This window comes from Mangifera indica, chromosome 5 (genome assembly GCF_011075055.1).
Source record: "Mangifera indica cultivar Alphonso chromosome 5, CATAS_Mindica_2.1, whole genome shotgun sequence".
NCBI classification, from domain to species: domain Eukaryota; kingdom Viridiplantae; phylum Streptophyta; class Magnoliopsida; order Sapindales; family Anacardiaceae; genus Mangifera; species Mangifera indica.
Window position 1 is genome coordinate 13,236,585 of NC_058141.1, and position 21,554 is coordinate 13,258,138.

The following is a 21,554-nucleotide window of genomic DNA, read 5'->3' on the forward strand; positions in this document are numbered from 1 at the left end:
CAAGATATTCCCCAGGGGTTCACTGTTTGCTGTTTTGCCAGCAGCGTAATCTTGACATAATGATTCACCAAAGCCTTTGCATACAGAAGGAACAGTAGCATCATAAATAAGCCCACGACATCAAACTTACAACAGATATACAAGGTTAAAAACGAGGACTATTCAATTTTTTTTTTTAATTTCCTCCCCTGTTTTTTTCTTTTTTTCATTTTCATTGAACAATGGCAAGTAAAGAAGAAAAAAAAAACATTGAAAGATATAACCCCTCAAATAAAGATCACTACCTGTTCCCTCCCTATTCACAAATTTCAATTTAATAATGTATACATATAACTCAGGGGCTGGAATGATTGACAAAAGAAGAAATTATTCGAACCAATCTCCAGTCGCCCTCAGAACCAACCGTTGCTCCCTCCTCCCTTCACTTTTTTACCTCCATCCTTCTCTATTGTACTTCCACAAGAAGGAACCACTAAAACAAAATGCGAAAAAACCCAGCCACAACACATCTGTGCAGATACTCCCTCTACTTTTTGGAAGATGTCCACCAAAATTCAAAATCATTTCCCTTCAGATAATGAAAGATAATGGTAGCAGTTCTTACAAATCCATTCTGAAGGAATGGGGCAACCAAAATGCATGTCTTGAGGAAAACAACTTGAACTGTTCAATCAGGTGGTATCCAAATTCCCATCTACTTTAGGCTCCATTCTAACATAGGTAAGACTTCGTGCTGTTGGGGAAAGAACAGTGTTCCCAGGAACTTGAGCACCAGTCTCAACAGGAGTGGCCTGAGCATCACGCTTCCACTGCAAACTCCTTGGACCAGGTTTAATAGGAAGACGAGGCCTAAATGCACCAGGAATGCCTCTAGGGAAAGAAGCCCTGGTAAACCTCGATGCAGCATAAGGAGAGCCCCGTGCAACGTGAGGCCAGGTCAGAAGAGGAGCAGCATCTTGATGGGCAGCGTTTCTCTTAACCACCTGCAAGGAAAACAAATTAGAAAACATGGTTCATAACTTTGAAAAATGGTCTTGGGCGACCAATCTAGCAGAACATAAAATATAAAGAAGTATGAAACTAAATCACAAAATGAATAATAATGTTAGGCCTCCTGCTTTGAAGGTGCAGAGTAAGAGATATGGAGCTTCCACTGGAGGACTTGCTCAGGAAAAGAAATGTGGACCAAAGGGAGATTTTCGAAGATTCCACATTATAGAGGGAGGCCACGTGGGGTGCTAAGAGTGGATGCTTAGGAAATTCGTTAAAAATGTAGAATCAAAAGGAGGAGGAGAAGACCAAAAAAGAGGAAAATTGTTTTCTAAGATTTATGGGCAGCTCTAGTTGATTGTGAGAGAGAATCTAGCCTCTTGAAAGCTAGACAATTCTAGGGAAAGATTTCAGCCTCTCGAATAGCCAGACTTGAGAGTGTTTTTGTTACCCTCTCTGCAATTTGTTGTTTTTTCTTAAACACAGCCACTCTTCAATACAAATTTCAGCTAATTTCTGCATTTCATGGTTGTTTACTCTGTTTGCATTGGTTGAGGAATGGATGCTTGTTGGGATTCTGAACAAATAAATAATGTTTGATCCATCAAGCAAGCCTTAGTTTAGAAATAACAGTTTTCTTTTTCATTATATGCACCAAACAACTAATCTTGTGGGTTGCTTGTGATTGCACACAAGGTCTCAACCCACTTACAACAGAAAGGAGACAAGGTAAGGAATTTTAGGTTAAAATAAATAAACAAATGAACAAAAGAAAGAGCTCCACAGCATTGTCCCATATTTAATGCATCATGCGATTCCAGACTAATGCCATGGCGATGCACCTACCAGCTATGTTCAAAGAAGAAATGAGTATACTGATACTTGCTCAGCATGATGTGCATTGTCAAGATACAGAATGATACAACACAAACTCTGAGATATTTGCAGAACACCAAAGATAATATTTTCATTTTTGTATCAACACCAGACTCTAGAGGGTTGATCATTATTTTATAATTACTCCAGAGAAATGATTACAAGATCTCAGACATATTTCCAAAAATAAAATTTCACCAACAAATGCCTTTTCAGCTACCCTTCAACTTCTAAAAGGAAATATACCGCAATCTAAAAGATAAGAGTAAATATACCGCAAGCATCTTCTAAAAGGAAATTATCGTCATGGAAAAGCTATACCATAAAGCACAATAACAGCAAAACAATACTGTTTCAGCAAAAAAGAAAAAGAGAAAAACCCAGTCTCTAACATAATACCTTTAGAATCCGTGACATAAAGGAGGTACCGTCCAGAGTTAATGCATTGACTGCTGCCTCTTTACGCATAAACTCCACATAAGCTGACCTGGTAAAGCATCTTGATTTAGCATACAGTTTATAAAGAAATAATCTGAAGACAAAAAGAACTTTTTTGCAGGGAAAGCAGTGCAAGTGAAACATAATAAAAAATGCACCTAAAATGTATACCAGAATCGGTATGTGAAAAATCTTACCCTTTTGGCTGCCCAGTTGCAGCATCAGTAACAATAACAACTTTAAGTACTTCACCAAACTTGTTAAAATGCCGAGAAAGACTGTCCTTGGTAGCAGCAAAATGAACCTGGGTATGAACAAACAAAACAGCTTGTTACATAGAGAAATGAAATACTTCTACAAATTATAAGAACCAAGATAATAAATATTACATTGGATACAAAAATGGTTCGAGAATCAGCATCCTCCAAAGGACGACCAGCAGGATATATACCTGCATATAACATCAAAAAAGTTTTAATAAGTATACTACCCAATAAAAGAAAGACAAAGAGAGAGAAGAAATATCCCACAAAACATAAACAAAGCGAATCCACAATAGAAACAAATGAATCACATCACCGAGGAAACAAGAAAGAAGTCACCATCAAGACAGAAACTGAGAAATGAAAGAAATTAACAACAGAAATTGCAATATTTGAGATATAAAGCACAACTATTTTCTTTCAAATATTGTGCTACAAACCATCAACAATGTCTTTATAGAGAATTCAAAAACTCACCAGGAGCAGAAGGCAGCACCTTTTGAGATTCTTTTTTAATATCTGCAACAGATTTTGCCTGTAAACAATCAGAAGCAACAGTTAAAATGTTAAATTACAAGATAAAGTACAAAGGAAATTAGAGATGAAACAGGGAATATAACCAAAAAGAATCTTTTTACAAAGGCATATCTTACATTTCCATAACCAACAATAGCAGGGTTGTTATTCTCCTTCATTAGTTGCACACCAGATTTTCCAGACTCTGCCTCAATCTGCTGAATAGATTTTCGACTATCTAATCCTGGGACATCTCTTGGCTCCTGATAATGAAGAGGTTTCCCAGTATTTACATTCATAGAAAAGTTAGCCATCTTATGGGAAGGATTCACTGCCAAAAGAGACTGATCATGATCTTTGTTCCGCGGTATTTGCATTACATCATCAACATTTTTAGCTACACCATACTGCAACATTGGAGAATCTTCACCCTTGATTTCACCAGATGCTCCTGACTGAGAAACATCTGTGACTTGATGTCCCATATGATTGACATCATCATAACTTTCATCATCAGATATTGGGTCAAAGGACAAACCATTGTCACTTTCAGTCATTCTCATGTTCCCAACATATTGTCCACTGTACTCATGTCTATTAACATAAAGTGAACTGGTTGGCTCCAGAACTTGGTCCAAACTTTCATATTCTTGGTCTTGAACAAAAGCTTCTGTAGGTCCTTCATGAGGAACGGCCATCTCTGATACATCAATTCCTCGACCAAGTCGATCAAATACACTTCCCATAGACTTAACTTTAATTACATCTTCAGCAGCTTCTGCCACAGCTTTTATCACAGTTGCTAAAGGATTAGGTACTGTTGCAACCGACCTAATTCTCCGGCGACGTTTAATCAATTCCGAGTCTGCAGACGATGTAGAAACCACTGAACGAAGACGTTTCAATGTTGGCTCTTGGCCTGAACAAGATGGCCTAGTAGTCCCCACCGCATCTCGAACGGCAAACTGAAGTAGCCGTCGAGAAGCAGCAATAGGTGGTTGGCCCACTACCTCCCTCTGCCATAAAGTTCAGTGATTGATAAGAAGAAAGGGGAAATATATCTCTTCAGATTTTGCAAGTGATATCTAGTGATTGATTAGAAGAAAGGGGACATATATCTCTTCAGTTTTTGCTAGTGATATCTAGGATAAAAAATGCTAGTCTTCCATTACAAAGGATTTGAAAACATTTGACAAGATAGCAATGTATAAAAAACCTAATAGGATGAGGAGATCAAATTTCGCCCCCCCCCCCCCACCCCAAAAAAAAACAGGTGAGAGGGAAAACCCAAATGTTTAAGCACAAGAAATTAAAAATTCACACCTTAGCATGCTGTCTCTCATCGGGCCTGCTCCTTTTCTTTTGAACTCTAGGTTGAGGAGTTTTTTTAGGATGACTAACATCATGACCTGATTTTTCCTCTAAGTCGATATTGTCAACCTTAGAGGTACAAAGAGGTAGAGGTTCTGCAGCATTCTTCACCAATCCTTTCCACTCTTTATTGTGCCGACTCCTAGATAATTTATTATGCTTTCCTTTTTCAGATTCAGAATCCAATTGAGGAGAATCACTGCTCCCAGCCTGATCACCTGATGTGGGTTCCATTTTTACCATTTCATTCGTGTGAGATTCCTTGGTATGAACATACAAATTCAAATTTGAAGCCAAATGACCCCACAACCTGTTCAAATAAATTAATAAATGAAAAACTGATCAGCGACAAATATGACTTAAAGCTCAGGGAGAAAGAAATAATTTCCATAATAGCAACATCTCAAATTAACTTTTATGTAAAGACCAACATACCAAGATACAAAACAATCACTATCATCTCCTAAAAACACATTCAACTCATTCCTTGCTTCTTCTTTGCGTCTTCCATTTCTCAGTAATACAATAACATATTCCTGCAAAAGAAAATCAAGAAGGAAGGCTTATAGCATAATGAAAAAGGAAAACACCTAAATACCATACTCTGAAAATGAATTTGCATTATCTTCTGCTTGATGATGCAAATCATAGCAATAGAGATGTAAAGTAAATATCACAAAATCAACTTTCACTACATAACCCTGTTAAGGAATTAAAAACAGTATAACATTATAAAACAAGATGTAGATGGTATTAAAAGAAATCCATCTACAAAGAGAATCCATTTTGAAATCAAACTGATCCTTGTCCTAGAATCGTTGGCATAAATACTATAAAAATCATTCAACCAAATGCTCCAGCAGCAAAAACTACTCCCAGGTTACTTTAGTGCTACCCTCTCTCCAATATGAGGCAAACCACAAGAGCCCTGTATCTAATCTAGGCGTTGCCTGACATAGCCAAGAAAGACAACATCAATGGCACAGAGCTGACTGGCAACTAAAGAATGCAAATGGATATGATTCAACCTTTCACCCTTTTTCATATAAGAAAAAGGACTAGGAACCTCAATCCCCTCAGATGTCATGCAAATAAAAGAATGCATAACCAGGAATCTTTTTCATAGAAACCTGTTCTCTCACAAATATCCATCAATGCTTTATAAAACTATTAGACTCCAGAGGAAACTGCTTGACTTCTAACACATCTAAGCCTTGGCAGACAAAAGCTTGCAACTCCAGTAACTTACCAGACAAAGCATACGCATAACCCAATTCCCAGTTACTGAAAAACCCTACAAGCCTTGCAAATAATTGGAACAACAGACAAGATCAATAATCATTCAGCACAAGTAACCTATCCTTGCGCTCTTAATAGACTATATATCCATGCTGTGACCACAAGACATAGGAGTCTATAACAAAATCGTAGCTCTAGTGCTCTAGTCAAATTCCCTCTAGTTCCACGGGCCATTTGAAACTTCTCAATCCTCTAACGTAGAAGAAAAACAAAAAAATGACAAAAATAATATAGAAAAGCCACACACTGCACCATAACCTTTCTTGTCAGAAGCTTAGCAAGCAACAAACAAGCAATCTGCCTCCAAAAAGTTTCCTAACAGACTAAAGACTGAAATAAGTCTAATACCAATCGCACCCTTTACCCAAAATCACACACCAATTTCGTAACATGTCACATAGTCCACAACAAAATTGCCAAAAGAACAGCCACATAAACTGTAGTTACATGGCTCCAATTCCTATGAGTATTTCATGCAATAAATTTAGGCAGAAAGGAGAAACCTTCGAAGTTTTAGAGCTACTTTAAACTAGAAAATAAAGACCCTAAAACAAACTTATTTGGTCACAGCATTTTCAATACACGTGAAAAAAAACATATACCAAAAATACTTTAGAACTCTGTAAGGCTTCAAACGTCATAATTCAATCTCTGGTATACATTTAGCATTCAGATACATCATTTTTAGTTCATGCAGGTAGGCCAAATGAATCCAAACCCACTGTCAACATATCCCGATAGTTTACAAGTTCAAAGAGTGACTGAAATTACTCAATTCTCCAAACACGAAATTAATTAGCAAAAAAAAAAAAAAGGTTTCATAGAGAACCAATGCAACAGTCCTATAGCATTCAAATAAGTCTATTATAAACCCTAAAAATGAAATTAAATTTTAAAAAAATAATAATAAAACAAAGTACCACAAGTGTGTCGTCGGTGTAATCTCCCATGAACTCTTTGAGTTTATCCTTCACCTCATCTTTTAACTTCGTCACTCCCTCACCGCTAAAATTAGCCTTAAACGTCCGATCATCCACGGTACCCATTTCTGGGACAACCCTAATCGAAACCTAGAGTAACGATGAAAAGAAAGTAAAACCTAAATTAAACAACGAGATGCGAAAGAAAGGGCAATGGTCGGAATTTAAATCCTGATCCTCCAGAAAAAAACCCTAATTGAAAAGTGTCAATATGAGTGTAGCAACAGTGGGTGAAATTTCTGGAGGAGCTCGTGAGGGTGAAAATTTTTGTCGATCAAGATTTATTTTTTAATTTTTCTTGGTTGTTGCATTTTTTCTGTTTCTTCGGGTTCGTGCAAGACCCCCGGATTTGTTTGTCCAGGATGAGATTGAGAATTAAAATTGCTTGCGAGTTGCGGGCCTCAGTAATATAAATATCTTCCATCAACCCACAATAATAAATGGGCTTTCTTTCTTTGGAAATTATAAGAAAAAAAATCAACTTATTCAAGAAATTGAGTGAGTTTTGATTTAGCAATTTTTTAAAATTCAAAAATAGGATAATATATTATTTATAGTTAAAATCTCACCAGATTGTTTTCTCATTTTTTCCTAATATGAAATTCAAATATTTAGTTGTGTAAGCGAAAAATAATGCAAATCCAAAATCACAGAAAAAACATATCTAATTTATAAATCTGACAATTTGATGATAATTGGCGATTTAATGCACTCCTGAAAGTATCCACAACACACTTTGTTAGATTTGTTTCCTTATTTTTGTAAAATTTCTTCCAGAGCATTGAAGAGAAAGGAGTACTGTAATTTTTCTTTGTTAACATAAAAGTTGTGTCTCTCATATAAGTTACGCTAATTAATATAAAGAGAAAAAGTGGTAGTTATATTTAATAACTGTCAAGGGTAAAAAGAGAATTATCATATATTATGGGTTAATATTATTTTTGTAACCCTAATGAATCGAATCAACCCATCATAGATAGACCATATCCAATAAGTTGGAATCATCAAATACTTGTTATTTTGTCTCTAGATTGAAATTAATCAATTAGTATTCCTTGTAAGCTAAATAGTTTTTTAATTATTTTAATATTAATATGGAAAATCAGAATAATTATAATTTCAAGCATTTTGTTTGTATTTATTATTTTACAATAATCCACCCCAATATTCAAATTTTTGTTCTACTCCTAGTAAATTTTCACCTTAAGATACACTCCATAAGCAAAAAATGGATACAATTGATTTTTGTTTCTTTTATGGGTACTATTAAATAATAAATTTTTTAAAATCACTTTATCATATAAAGTTTTATATATTATACCGACACTTATGCCTCAAACTAATTAATGTATATAATATATTAATTATTTTCTCGTATTGATATTAAAATAATGATTTATATTACAAAGAAAATTTTCCCAAGTATTAACAACATTACATATATTTGAATATATAGAAACTTTGACTATAATTATTTCCCAATATTCAATGTAGAAGTAGAATCTAAATAACCATATTATAATGTTGGAGAACTCAAAATGATATTGAAAACTATAGGTGGTTGTTAATAACTTAAGTTTTTTAGTATAAATAATCATAGGTTTTTGTTTAAATAATAGAAAATTCAAAATATACCCATGTACCTTAAAAAAAAAAAAAAATCCCATGGATAAATCAATTTTTTTTCTACATTTTACACCATTTAAAAAAATTAAAACTCAAGGGACTCGAAAGTGAAGATTGAGAGTGGATTTTGGAAGTTTTTGGTCTAAAACAACTGTAATTGAAGATATTAAAGTAAATTGATGAATTATTTTGGTCTAAGTGAATTTATTTCCTTAATTTCAATATCATGATACTAAAATTTGAGTAAGAGTATCGATATTAAAATTTTTAAATTTTGTTGGGTTTGTTGTGATATTTGTTTGTATAAAAATAGAGGATATTTTATTATTTTAATATTTAATTTTGAGTTTGATTATATGTGAATATCTCTTACGGAATTAATCAATTTAATTTTCAATTAGACGCTATCTCATCATATAATATTCTATACTTATTTTTAAAAATAAAAAAAAGGGCCTTGTTTCTCCCTGTGATGCCTTCGATGAGCTGGCACAGAGACGTACAAACGCAGGGGACAGATGTCAGCGATTTGATCAGACGAGTGTGAATACACGTGTAGGTCACGGATAGGGGAAAAAGCGACGTCGTCGGGCGTGCGTGGGTTTAGTCAGAGTGGGCGGCTTAAAGTTCCTCCTGCAACCCCCACCCTCAACCTAGTGGAGCACTTCCAGTTTCCCATATTACCCCTCCGTTTACGCGGTCTTCAATAATCCTATTGTTAGATTATGAAAATATTGCCGAATGTAAGATGATTGCCTTCCCTTAAAGTAACATAAAATAAAATTATGATTTTACTCCTTTTTTTTGTTTTTTTCTTTTCAAAATTGACTTTGCATTATTGGATTGATGGAATACGTAAAAGTTCAAAATTGTATTTGAGAATTACAGCCAATTAACTGCATTTTTTTTTTTGTTCTTTTACAGAAATTAATTCATTAATGATTTGGCACAAAAAGATGAAGGTAGCAGCCAGGAGGAAACTTGCTAGATAGGATTTGAGGGTCACGGTAAAGTTTTGAAGATGTCTTCTTGTGATTGTACAAGCACATGGTCCAAGTTGAAAAATTATAATTATATTAATTTTCTTTTATATATTTTTTTAAAAATAATTATTTAATTATACCCAAAAAAACCATATTTAATACAATTATATAAAGAAAACAATAATTTAACTTTATGCTTGGGTCACTTGCATTGGATTTCTGATGGAAAATGCTTAAACAGAAAAACAAATTAATTGTTGTGACAAAAGTTGGCGGAGAGTAATGATAAGATAGATCATATTTAAAACTAATTTTTCGAATATATAGGGGAATAAAAATAAAGAAAATTTGAAGACCTAATATATTAAAATTAATTCAGAAATCTTTTATGATATGGTAAAATAATGTTGGCGGTCCCACTGTAACAAAATATAAGCTTCATAACATTTTATACTTTACGATAATGACGGTTAAACACGTCAGATTCAATCTAGAACAAGCAAAAACCAGAGTAATTGTGGAAGCGTGCAAGGTTATTTTAGTAAAAGTGTAGCAACAAAAATGTTTGATACGCGCTCTATGAGGTCCATGTTCCATCGCCATTACCGACCTCTCAATCCCTTCAAATCCCCACCCTCCTCTCTCTAACACCAAACTTTCGAAGCATCTCTCTCTAAAAACTCAATAATTCTCTGTGATATTTTCATTTCTCTCTCTATAATTCACGATATGGCTCAGAAGACAGAAAAGGAAGAGACGGAGTTCAAGGTACCCGAAACTTTGACTCTATGTATCAACAATTGTGGTTTCACAGGTAATCCAGCTACCAACAACATGTGCCAGAAATGTTTCAACGCCACCACGGCCTCCGCTAAATCAACCACCGCCACCGCCACCGCCACCGCCACCGCCACGACGACGGCTTCCGCATCAACAACCTCCGCTGCAACAACAGCAACCACCATGGATTCTAGCACAAGCGGAGGTGGTGCGATCTTAAAGTTCTCTAGCGATAAAACTACAAGATCTCGATTGATCGACCGGTCCTCAGATGCCACAGGTACAACCAGTCAAAGTCCGGAGTCAGATCGGCATAAAGCCGACGTCGTTGAGAAGAGCGTGGTAAACCGGTGTTCCGGCTGTCGACGAAAGGTTGGTTTGACCGGATTCAGATGTCGATGCGGAGAATTGTTCTGTGGAGAACATCGATATTCGGATCGGCACGATTGCAGTTACGATTATAAATCAGCTGGTCGTGATGCGATCGCTAGAGAAAATCCCGTCGTAAAAGCAGCTAAGATTGTTAGAGTTTGAGTTTCAAAAGACAAACAAAAATTATCAACATCAAAGCACGAGACCGACTCGATCTCGTCGGATCTCTTTCTCAGAATTATGGTGATCGGAAAAAATTTCTAGAGAGAGAAAGAACAAATTCTTGAAAAGATTTGTATCTCTTTCGATGATGATGCCTCTATAATTTGCTTTTTTTTAATTGGAGTTGGTCTATTGAGATTTGAGAAATGAAATTATTATGGTTTTAAGATATTTGTGTTTGTGTTCAAATTTTTAATTTTAATTATTAGGTTATTTCCTTTTTAGAAATCATAAATGGAGCTTAAGATTGTGGCATGTGAATGTAAATTTAAGAAACTTTTATGGGTTTTAGCGTCTCTATACCTCGTATCTCTGAAACTTTCGTCGGAAGGATCACAAATGCGTGGGACCCAGATAAAAGTGACTTTTGAATAGACTTATCGGCTCTGGTTGGTTTGGTTAACTCAATTCTAATTAGAATTGTCTCTAAATTTTTTACTTTAATATGATCAGAATTATAACCAGATTAATATGATATAACCGTAATTAATTTCATTTATTTATATAATATTCTTAAAAATTATATATCAACAACTTTCAATACATTTGGTAATTAAATTTTATTTTTATTATTGGAAAATAAAATATTTTAAAAATAAAAATCTAGCATAATCACAATTATTTAAAATAAGATATTTTTAATAACAAGTTTTATTATTTAAATAAATTTAAATTATTTTTGTATTAATCTAATTTAATTTTGAGCCATAACTTGTCTTAAAATTCGTTTTAAAAAATTCAACTATGACTCGAACCTGGACTATGAGCCTACAGAAAATTGTCAACTCGTCCTTTGAATTGTGATGTTTATTTATTTTATCGCCAGCTAGTCGACAAAATATCGCGATATGGTTAGGGGTTTGACAAAAGATGCGAGATGCCTGCATCTCGAACAGGACGTCGCCACGTAAGTGTACCATAAAGTTATTGGGAGAAAAGGTATAAAAATTAATTATTTGCCTTGTTGTCAAAAAATAAAATGAAAAAAGTTATTGTGGAGATCACAATAAGGATCCAACGGCTCTGATTGAAGGCTTGGCGCGTGCAATCTGTTAATTAGAAATAACGAGTAATTGATAGGGAGAAGGACTATTTTCCACCCATGTTTTGATGCATTCTCAAATTGGAACCCACGGCAGATGAAAATCCAGTTTTCCCATCTGTGACCAAACTGCCGTCCAATTTTCCAGTTAGAGATAGGGGCAAAATCATCATTTGCTATTTAAAACCTTAAAACTTTTAAATATTATCGTTTCCCCCCTCCAGGTTTTAAAAAGTAATAACTAACCCATCCTCAAAGTTTGAAAAATTTAATTTCACCCCCTAGGGTTTGCTTCCTTCTCTGGCCACCACCGACGGCCGCTGCAATCGATCGATGAGAGATCTCCGACTACAAAGGACGACGAAGGACGACCCTTCGTCGCCCAAATTTGGACGACGAAGCGTCGTCCAGATCTGGAAGAACAGACGAAGGACGACGCTTCGTCGTAACGTCTGGACGACGCGACGAGCGACGAAGGACGACGAAGAGTCGTCCTTCGTCGTCTGGGTGGAGCGACGAAGCGTGCGACGAAGAGATCTCTGTCTCTTCGTCGCATTGTGCGACGAAGAGATCTCCGTCTCTTCGTCGCACCGTGCACCAGGAAAAGGAGATCTCCATCTCTTCCTTCTTCGGCCACCACCGTCGTCGCACCAGCAGTAGGAGGAGGCAGGTGACTACGCCGGAGACGACGTCGGGAGATGAAGTTGAAAATGGGGGTGAAACTGCTAGTTTTGAAAGTTATGGGGGGCGGCTGTTTTTTGAAAAATTTGGAAACCCTAGGTTTGGGGGTGAAAATGTTAGTTTTTAAAGTTTAAAAACTTTAGGTTGGGGGTGAAATGTTAGTTTATAAAACCTAAGGGGGGTGAAAGAAACCCTCACAACAATTTTGGGTTGAATTTTGCAGAAGGGCATTTTTGTCATTTCATCTAACAAGGGTAAAATAGACATTTTACCCTTATGCAAACAGAAATCATCCATTTTAACAGCTCACGGGTGGGAAAATTGGATTTTCATCTGCCGTGGGTGCCAATTTGAGAATGCATCAAAACATGGGTGGGAAATAGTCCTTCTCCCTAATTGATAAGAGAAAAAAGCCAAGCACGAAAGTGAGAGGTCGGGTGTGGCCTTTCAGTGGCTTCAAGAGGTGTCAGCGATATATAAATAATTTATGTAGGAAAATACGCATTATCTTCGCAATATTTAAAAGACTAACAGTTAAGAATCTCACCGGTTGACGAAGAAAATGTTACCCAAAAAAAAAAAAAGTAATTATTTTAATAGAAAAAATAAATAAATTGATAAATTGGCAAAAATTATTGGACTGTGTATTGTACTGTATTATATTATTACTTAAAGTATAGTTTCAGGTAACATTATCATAGCATTACCCACAATTGTTTTATATTTTTACATTATTTTGTTAGAATAAATGAAAAGAAGAATTGATGAGAAATCAGGCTTGGGACCAGACCAGAGTATAAAATAATGGCCTTTTTTATATGAAAAGTGGAATATGTTTGGTACCCCAATTATGGGAATCAAAGCCTTTTAAGCACAAACAATCCATTATTTAAAAAAAAAAAAAACAATTACCAAAAAATTTAGGCACATTTTGTTGCTCAGGAAATTTCAGAATATTATAGAAATTTTTGAAAGAATACATATTTTTTAAATATATAAATTATACATTATTACAGAATTAAATATCATATTATTTATAATTTAAAATAACTTAATTATTTAATTATATATTTTTTTTTCATTTTTGACTCTGATTTTGGGTCCACGTGAAAAGTTCAGGCCGTCAATTCACCGCCCCAACATTTTTCTTTTTTATATTATTATTTTTATTCTTAAAAAAATAAAACAGTTAGCCCAATATCAAAATCAAGTCGCTTTCATTTTGAAAGAAATATCAAATCCAAAAAAAATAAAAATCAAATAAAAAATCAAATCAACTCTATTGAGCTTTGCCTGTGGTGGAGTTAGTATAAGGAATAAATATATATATATATTTTTTTAATCTTTAATAAGAGAATATTACGTAACAGTGCCAACTTTAATGTTGATTTGGTGCAATGTACACATGAAGCATTTTTGTTCCTGACTGAAAAATGACAAAATTGGTATCAATAAATTACCAAGCTGTCGACTTTACCTTTTTTTTTTTTTTTTTTTTTCTATTGTTTTATTTTTGTGGGTTACTAAATAATTTTTTAATTAATTATCTTTTTTTTTTTTTTAATTTTGAAACTTCTGATGTTACAAGAATGACTTCAAAAGATAAAAATAATAAAATGATAACAAATTTAGTTTCATTTTGTATAAATTGTTTACATTTAAGGTATGTTTGGTTGAAGTATTTTTTTTTTATTAAATTAAAAGATTATCACAAAAATATATTACTTTGAAAATTGATTTACATAAATTAATATTGTATTTAGATAAATTGATATATAATATATATAATTATTATGATTAATTGATAATAATAAAAAATATTAAAATATTATTTTACTTTAATATTATTTGGAATTTCTTCTCTTTGAGTAATAGTGTTCAATTTTGGCAACTCAAGATTTGTCCTAATACAAGGCTCATAAGCCCCAAATGTTCAATGGGAAAGATTAAGACAAATTAAGGAACAAACCTAGTTGCTTGCTGTTCAACATTTTTGGACCATTTCTCAATTTTTACATGTGGGTTTTTCTGAAGAGACAAATTAGATGAATTAAACGTGTAAAGTTGAATTTATTTTTAATTTCAGAAATGGTGCATAAACCTTTCAAAGAACCGAAAGTCTCTTCAAGCTTCCCCACCATTCTACACCATCAAACAAGAATCATTTACCAACTTGAATTGAAACTCTCAACTTTAAAATATATTATATTATTGCTGATATTTTCTATGCTTTTGCCAGCTATTGATATTAAAGAATTCATTCTACTTGCCAATGTCATTAATTTAGCAGCTATGTTTTGTCTGCAAGAAAGATATCACAAGGTGACAAGTGTTCTGTTTAGCCAAACTTGTCCCTTGTCTAATTCCAGGGACATAAACAAGGATGGTCCCTGGAAAAATGGTTCTCTCATAGGCAAAACTTTGTTGTATGAAGTCATATCTAATATGCAATAAAAAGAAATATATATAAGGAGAGTGGTCTTACAACTAAAGCATATGTCAGGGTGAGAAGCATCAATGGAGACAAACAGAGTGAGATAGACAGTTTTAGCACATTAGTTCATAGAGTAGCATGATTCAAGAGCTAAGAGTAGGCTAGAACCAATATTACAAGAAACTATCTATTTTGCAATAAGCCAGCTTTTAAAAAAGTGCAGCGAACAAGCATAAAACAGCATAAAGATTCAAATTTAGCAGTTTCGGAAGGAGAACAGATGGAAAAGATATTTAGGACCCATCCGGCTGGACGAAAGGGTTGGAAATCTCATCTGTACCATCAGTTGGTGACACTAGCATTACAGCAGTTCCTCTACACACCTGCAGTGCAATAACATATTGTCAAATCATTGACAATACAAGGGAAAAACCAGACCCAACAATAAATCAAAATACTTAGTGAAAACATTATATATTTGAAGAGTGGAATTTTTAATAGGTCATGCTTGCAGGCAGCGTGATCTCCCCTGCTTTTTTAAAATGTATCTATACTTTCTGTGAAAAAAGTGCAAAATTTCCAAGGATTGATATCAGAAACTTTTTAAAAATTCATCAGTATGAGAGAAACTCCATTGAATATTAGATAGTTCACATACTATGCCATATGTCAAATTTATTAAAAATTCGATGCTATGTCTTAGAAAGGTTAGTTTTTTGGTCATACACAAAATATGAAGCTCTGTATTAAGTGCCTATAGATATCTAATGAGCAAGGAATTCTGGTATGGAGTTCACATGATGAATATACAGTTTCATAATGAGAAATGAAGAAATAAATCTCATAAAACTATTGACAGGTATAATGATAGCCAATCTTACACTCGTGCAGTCAGATCCACATTCATTCAAAACCTAACAGTTTAAGTGATATAAAAAAATGATCTTACAGAAAATAATCCAACAGATGCAAGCTATTGAGGCAAAAATCCAACATTTTACTTTCTAACACAATCCATGCCCAAGTGGGATGCATCCTTCTTGATGACAATTATGATAAAGTAAACATACTAAAAAGGCAAAAGAAAAAAGCAGCATACTATTAGGCCAAGTCGCCTGGTCTGATCAGTAGTCTTCAATGGATCATCAGCATCTGAAGAGCAATCAAACAAATTCAAACAAGTTCTTTGCACCAATATCAGAAGATACACATTGCAACAAAAGATCTTATATTTACTGGGAATTTCACTGGTCAAGAAAGGGCAACTGGTGTATACTCAAAGCAGTTGCATGGGATGATAAGAAGACTTGTTAAAGGAAAGGGTCAGCAGCAGCAAATTTATAATGAGCCTAAAAACTTGGATCTTCTACAAAATACTACACTGCCCAAAATAATGAGAAAATCATCCTAGAATAATTACCAAGTTACTATAAAACAGGTTTAAATGAATCGTGAGTTAATTCAATGACAATAATTAGTAATCTAAATAACTCCTTAATACTCACATAAGAGGAAGGGCTTTAATTTCTAACTGTACGAGAAGACAAGAATCCAACTTTATTCATTCTAGGAAATTAAGCAAACACATTTCACCAAAAGACAAGAGTTTGATTGAGAACAAGGACATGCCTCAAGGGAACCTTACAACATGAAGTATGGATCTCCAAAATTAAAACCTTATATACATGTTTTTCTAATAAATTTGTCATGGGCAAGGAAGCTTGAGACATAAGACCTTGAATTTTGAAGACTTTTAGTATATAAATAAAGTTATCCATGCATCATCATGGAGTTGAGCCTATAAAATGAGTTTACTCAAGCCTTTAGAACTGCTTGAGCCTTTGAAGACTCAAAAAACATAGTCACCAGTTTAATAGCTTTAATGATCTTCCTTGGCAAGAAATATTTCATACTGACTAAAACAATACACATTAGAAAATGAACCCAACTATTTTTCCCCATGGTATTCAATTCCCTGTATCTCAATTAATATGCATTGAAAATAGAGAAATTTATTTCAGTAGAGCATAGACATTACTAAGCGAAGTTTGCCTCCAAAAAAATTCTGAATGAGAAAAGGAAAGCAACATATCATAATTGATGAGAGAAAAGACTGACATCCATGTACAAACAGCTAGATTGTTGTGGTCTTGACCAACTGATAACAAATTTAACATTTTTAGAAGATAATTTCTATTTTACTTAATCCTTCCCATCATCATCATAGAAAACCATAACAAGCAAACCACAGTGTAACTATAGCATATAACCGCCACAGATGCATATGAAAATATATCCATGTATCAAACTAGTGATTACCTCTTAGAAACTCAATAGCTTCATCGAGGACAAGATTTAGTAACTGATCATACCCTTTCAGAGTCCCTGTCACTGTAACCATAAAAACAAAAATGTCAATCATCCAATCATATACCAACATCAAATCAAAGGAAACTTTGGAACAATGCATTAACCAACATGGCTTCAAATCATAAATCATTCCGTTTATAAGTTAATACATAAGAAAATTTGATCCACGATGAACCTTCAGCATCATGATAGCCTATTCTCAACAAGACAGCCAACAAAAACCCTCTTTTTTCTTTGATCACATTCAACTTATACATTATTCACTTAATTTTAGCTGAAACCAAATCATAGTGCAATTAGCAGCTGAAAACTATATATAAGAAAAATATTAAAAACTAAAAATAAACGAAGCAACAGTAAAGACCTTGTCTTCCACCAGTGAGCTTAACTTGGACACCTTTATCTACAAACTTGGCCAAATCCAGAACAGTTTCTTTCCTCCCTGACTATATAACACATAAATAAAAACTAATTTAAACAAAAAAAAAAAAATTTGAGTTCTGGGCAAGTTTAGACTAAAATAATGATTTATCGAATGGAAAGTTACCATCTTATCCTCCCTGAAGCTTTTGCAGCTCCTCCTCTGCTAAAATTCGCTTAAAGAAACCAAAAGAGAAGCTACGTAGAGAGGAATATTTATCAATTAATTGGAATAAATTAATAAGGAAAAAAAAACTATTGTTAACGAAGAGCGTTTGAACTTACTCAAAGGCTCGCTCTTTGTTTCTGTGTCTGCGATTAACGATGAAGCTTTGGAGAGGCGATGCGCGAATCATAGGAACTAGAATAGGGAGTGAGAGAGGCCTTGATTAGGATATGGGCTTCAGTCTGGATCATGTTTTGACACATTGGGCTCTAATGGCCCATTTAGAAAATTTAAATGAATTTTGCTGGAGTAGGTTCCTCTTTGCTTTTCGCGGTACACACATCTAAACACCCCGATCTCTTATTTAATTAACAATAGGGGCAAAACAGACAAATTAAAAAAGGAAATTATAGAATAACTTAAATTATTACCTGTATTTATTTATAAATCCAAAATTAGAATCTCGTAATATAGAACATAAAATGACTGAAGCCATATCCTATATTTTAAACTTATTTATGAAAAATTTATATGCATGAAAATATTTTTATGAATTAAAAAGAAATTCTTGAAATGACATAAATAACCTCGATTTGAGGCTTTCAAGTAATTTTGTTGAAAATCGAGGGCATCTTCTTCATCGTAAAACCCTCTATTTATGACTGCAAGGCGCTAGGGTTGGATTTAACAGCCGCAGACGCGGAGTGAGGAAGCTCGAAGTGGTAGGAACGAACGCAAGAGCAGCAACAATGGTGGAGAAGACAAGCAAAGGAAGGCAAGAAGAGGTTGTTACTCGCGAGTACACAATCAACCTCCACAAGCGCTTACATGGCTGGTACTATATTATTTTTCTCCTTCTTTTTCTTTATTGCTGTTGTAGATCTGATTTATCCATATGCGCGTTTTTTATCTTTTCTTTGGTTGCTACATCTTTGATCTTGATATATGAAAATCTTTTCTTTTTTGTTTAATTATATGTGTACGGGCTGCCTGTGAGTATTGAATTCTGGCTATGAATATTATTGTTTGATAAATGGGCTAGGGTGTTGGTGTTTGAAAATTAGGGTTTGCTGTGGAATTATTTTCAAAGAGTAAATGGTTATTGCAAGCAAGAATAACGACATTTTTTAGCCATTAATTATAGACATCATCATGTTCAGCAAACATTTCTCTACGCAAAGCTTTAGTTATGGTAGTCAATAGCGATTTCTTAAACTAAATGAGTTGAGACTTCAAGCAGTCAAGATTACCAGTTGTGGTTAGTACGTTCTGTGCAAGTAGCAAGGTAGCACAAAGTTTAGGATTTAATTGACGCTAGTGGGTTTCTTTAAAAAGGCCAAATTCTGTATCATGCTGGTTGTAATGGACCATTTATGACTTGCTTTGCTTTCCGCTGTTATTGGGGTAGGCTTCAAGCATAAAAATCCATGCTATGTTGCACTCAAACATTTAGCTGATATCCTGTGCATTGTAATATTTTTTTCAATCTGTTCTCATGTGGAGGTTTACTAGCTATTTCCCAAGTAACCATACTTTCCAACATTGTGCAGTACATTCAAAAAGAAGGCACCTAAAGCAATTAAGGAGATCAGAAAGTTTGCTCAAAAGGCTATGGGGACTACCGATGTTAGAGTTGATGTGAAACTCAACAAACAGGTATGGAGCCGTGGTATTCGCAGTGTGCCAAGGAGAGTTCGTGTTCGCATTGCACGAAAGAGAAATGATGAGGAAGATGCAAAGGAGGAGTTTTACTCCCTAGTTACTGTTGCTGAGATCCCTCCTGAAGGATTAAGAGGGTTGGGAACCAAGGTTATTGATGAAGAGGATTGAAATAGTGTTACCGCCTAGTTATGGAACCGGAATTTTTGGTTATAATTTCTTTAATTTAGTGAATTTTGTTTCATTATGGATTCTCGAAACAACATCCAGTATGTTAAACTATCTTGAACTTATTGTGATTATGATCTCTTTTACTTCATGTGATGAAAACGTGGCAGTATCGTTTGTGAGAAATTATTGTTTCATGTGAGCTATATGTTTCAGAAGATTTCGATTATCAAACTGATGCCGCAAACTACATGAGTTAATGTTGGCCTTCATGGATAATGTATATATGGTATGATCATAATCTGCAATTTTTTAGGTTTGCTGATCAGTCAATAAGAATAGTTTCTGGAAAATAATGATAGTTAAGTTTTGCTTTCTATTTTCATAAACAGTTGTTTGGTCATTGCAAAACAGAGTCCAGATTATTTTGTTTTCTCTCATTGGAACCAATAATATCCTGAATTTAGTATTATCCTAAACTGCTATAAATTATTTGATCTGGATGTATACAGAGCTGAACATTCAATTACTTTTTTCTTTTTCAGTTTAGAGGTTTCTTTTAAGCAAGGATGTATCACAATGTATGATTAATTGCGGTGTATGGTGCAAAATACTGCTGTATATGTTTTGTTGTTAAAAATTAAATTTTATTAATTTCAAAAGTTCTTCATCATGCTTACTGAGTTATGCTTCAGATTTATGTTTCTGATTATTTAGTAATCCATATAAATCAGATGTTAATCAGCAAGGCTGTGGAGAAAAATCTCCGCTTCATTATCTGTTTTTGGGTTGATTTTCACGTTTGTTGGCCTTTTCACACTCTCTAAAAGCAGGGTTACCTGCTGATGTAATAAAGCAAAGTACTATACTTGTTGCAACAATCCAGGTAGCGAAGGATAGGATGCCGCAGATAAGAGTACATTTTCTGCAGTCAAATATACCCAAAACATCAGGAAAAAATATAGAAGCTTGTAGAAGATATAGTCTGAGGCCGGTAAAGCTGCTGAAGATGCATAGATAGAAAAGTTAAGTAGTTTCTTACGTGAGATGAAGCAGCTTCGGCTTGAAAAGGAACAGGCTCTTAAAGAGAACCAGTCTTTCAAGAGGGGATATTAAGTCAACTGTTTACCAAACTAGAGACTGAACAACTGAAAATTGATGAGCTTGAGAAGGAGCGTATGCAGAAGTCTGAGGAAAGTTGATGAGGCGATGGAATTGCAGAATAAGTTACTCCATTTGGTTCGAGCAAAAGTCAGTGTGATTGTGTGGATCAAAGCAAACAAATAAAAGAGCATGACGAGAAGGCTAAAACACTTACTGCTGAACTGAATAGCCAGAAGAAGAAAGCTGGTGAGCTCCAGAAGGAACTTAGCAAAAGACTGAAAATGTGTCCAGGAGAAAAAATTTGTCTTAAAAGATTTAAATGCTAATTTTAAATATTTCAAGTGATGACTGATCTGAAAAATGAGAACACTCATCGTTGTGTTTGACTCGAGTGAAGACTCGTGCCTGCATGTGCTTGTGCGTACATCATCTGCTATGCTAAATTCTAATATTTGTTCTGTTTCCGGGTGTTGCAGACCTTGAAGACAAAAGTCTCAATACTCGTGTGGTTCATTGTGACACAAATGAAGTGAAAAATGAGTCTGACTTCAGTGAGAACTTGGAGACTGACAAAGGAGCCAAATCATTTCAGATTTCAAGCTTTCGTCCGCCTACATGTAATATTTTTATTACACCAAAATGTTCCTCAAATATAAAATCTGCCCCAGCAGTAGCAGGCACAACTCACGAGGTGACCTGCATCCTCTTGGAGAGATAACAGGTCTTGTCAGTGCCTAGGTGGTGTCAACCCTCATGACTATTTTCTTGACACTTCCTTTGAGAACATAAAGAGG

At 34.4% G+C, this 21,554-nt stretch overlaps 4 protein-coding genes across 4 annotated transcripts; 2 read left to right on the forward strand and 2 right to left on the reverse strand.

Annotated features, from left to right (window-relative positions):
* Nucleotides 1-138: 138 nt before the first annotated feature.
* LOC123216222 lies at nucleotides 139-7,107 on the reverse strand. The gene is made up of 9 exons (XM_044636620.1): nucleotides 6,674-7,107; nucleotides 4,890-4,990; nucleotides 4,407-4,764; nucleotides 3,221-4,099; nucleotides 3,045-3,102; nucleotides 2,694-2,755; nucleotides 2,502-2,608; nucleotides 2,266-2,353; nucleotides 139-983 (listed from the first exon to the last, which is right to left on the reverse strand). Exons 1-9 carry the CDS (start codon nucleotides 6,797-6,799, stop codon nucleotides 672-674), a joined length of 2,091 nt encoding a protein of 696 aa, XP_044492555.1. The 5' UTR covers nucleotides 6,800-7,107; the 3' UTR covers nucleotides 139-671.
* Nucleotides 7,108-9,940: 2,833 nt separating this feature from the next.
* LOC123217751 (zinc finger A20 and AN1 domain-containing stress-associated protein 5-like) lies at nucleotides 9,941-10,887 on the forward strand. Its single transcript, XM_044638877.1, has one exon. The coding sequence runs from the start codon at nucleotides 10,072-10,074 to the stop codon at nucleotides 10,654-10,656; it is 585 nt and encodes a 194-aa protein (XP_044494812.1). The 5' UTR covers nucleotides 9,941-10,071; the 3' UTR covers nucleotides 10,657-10,887.
* A 4,070-nt stretch (nucleotides 10,888-14,957) lies between these two features.
* On the reverse strand, nucleotides 14,958-18,086 carry LOC123215626 (sm-like protein LSM7). Its single transcript, XM_044635812.1, has 6 exons — nucleotides 17,949-18,086; nucleotides 17,791-17,861; nucleotides 17,608-17,689; nucleotides 17,193-17,264; nucleotides 15,973-16,025; nucleotides 14,958-15,256 (listed from the first exon to the last, which is right to left on the reverse strand). The coding sequence occupies exons 2-6, from the start codon at nucleotides 17,791-17,793 to the stop codon at nucleotides 15,167-15,169; spliced, it is 300 nt and encodes a 99-aa protein (XP_044491747.1). The 5' UTR covers nucleotides 17,794-17,861; nucleotides 17,949-18,086; the 3' UTR covers nucleotides 14,958-15,166.
* Nucleotides 18,087-18,474: 388 nt separating this feature from the next.
* Nucleotides 18,475-19,842, forward strand: LOC123217785 (60S ribosomal protein L31-like). Its single transcript, XM_044638912.1, has 2 exons — nucleotides 18,475-18,664; nucleotides 19,380-19,842. Exons 1-2 carry the CDS (start codon nucleotides 18,579-18,581, stop codon nucleotides 19,657-19,659), a joined length of 366 nt encoding a protein of 121 aa, XP_044494847.1. The 5' UTR covers nucleotides 18,475-18,578; the 3' UTR covers nucleotides 19,660-19,842.
* Nucleotides 19,843-21,554: the final 1,712 nt, after the last annotated feature.

Excerpts from the sequence above, each read along its gene's own strand:
- LOC123216222 (XM_044636620.1), bottom strand. The coding sequence starts at position 6,799 with ATGGGTACCGTGGATGATCGGACGTTTAAGGCTAATTTTAGCGGTGAG. Across the intron at positions 4,991-6,673 it reads ACACCGACGACACACTTGTG|GAATATGTTATTGTATTACT; the intron begins GTACTTTGTTTT and ends TTTCTTTTGCAG. Across the intron at positions 2,354-2,501 it reads GCAACTGGGCAGCCAAAAGG|GTCAGCTTATGTGGAGTTTA; the intron begins GTAAGATTTTTC and ends ATGCTTTACCAG.
- LOC123217751 (XM_044638877.1), top strand. The coding sequence starts at position 10,072 with ATGGCTCAGAAGACAGAAAAGGAAGAGACGGAGTTCAAGGTACCCGAA.
- LOC123215626 (XM_044635812.1), bottom strand. Across the intron at positions 16,026-17,192 it reads AGCTATTGAGTTTCTAAGAG|ATGCTGATGATCCATTGAAG; the intron begins GTAATCACTAGT and ends ATTGCTCTTCAG. Across the intron at positions 15,257-15,972 it reads CCAGGCGACTTGGCCTAATA|GTGTGTAGAGGAACTGCTGT; the intron begins GTATGCTGCTTT and ends ATTGCACTGCAG.
- LOC123217785 (XM_044638912.1), top strand. The coding sequence starts at position 18,579 with ATGGTGGAGAAGACAAGCAAAGGAAGGCAAGAAGAGGTTGTTACTCGC. Across the intron at positions 18,665-19,379 it reads CACAAGCGCTTACATGGCTG|TACATTCAAAAAGAAGGCAC; the intron begins GTACTATATTAT and ends AACATTGTGCAG.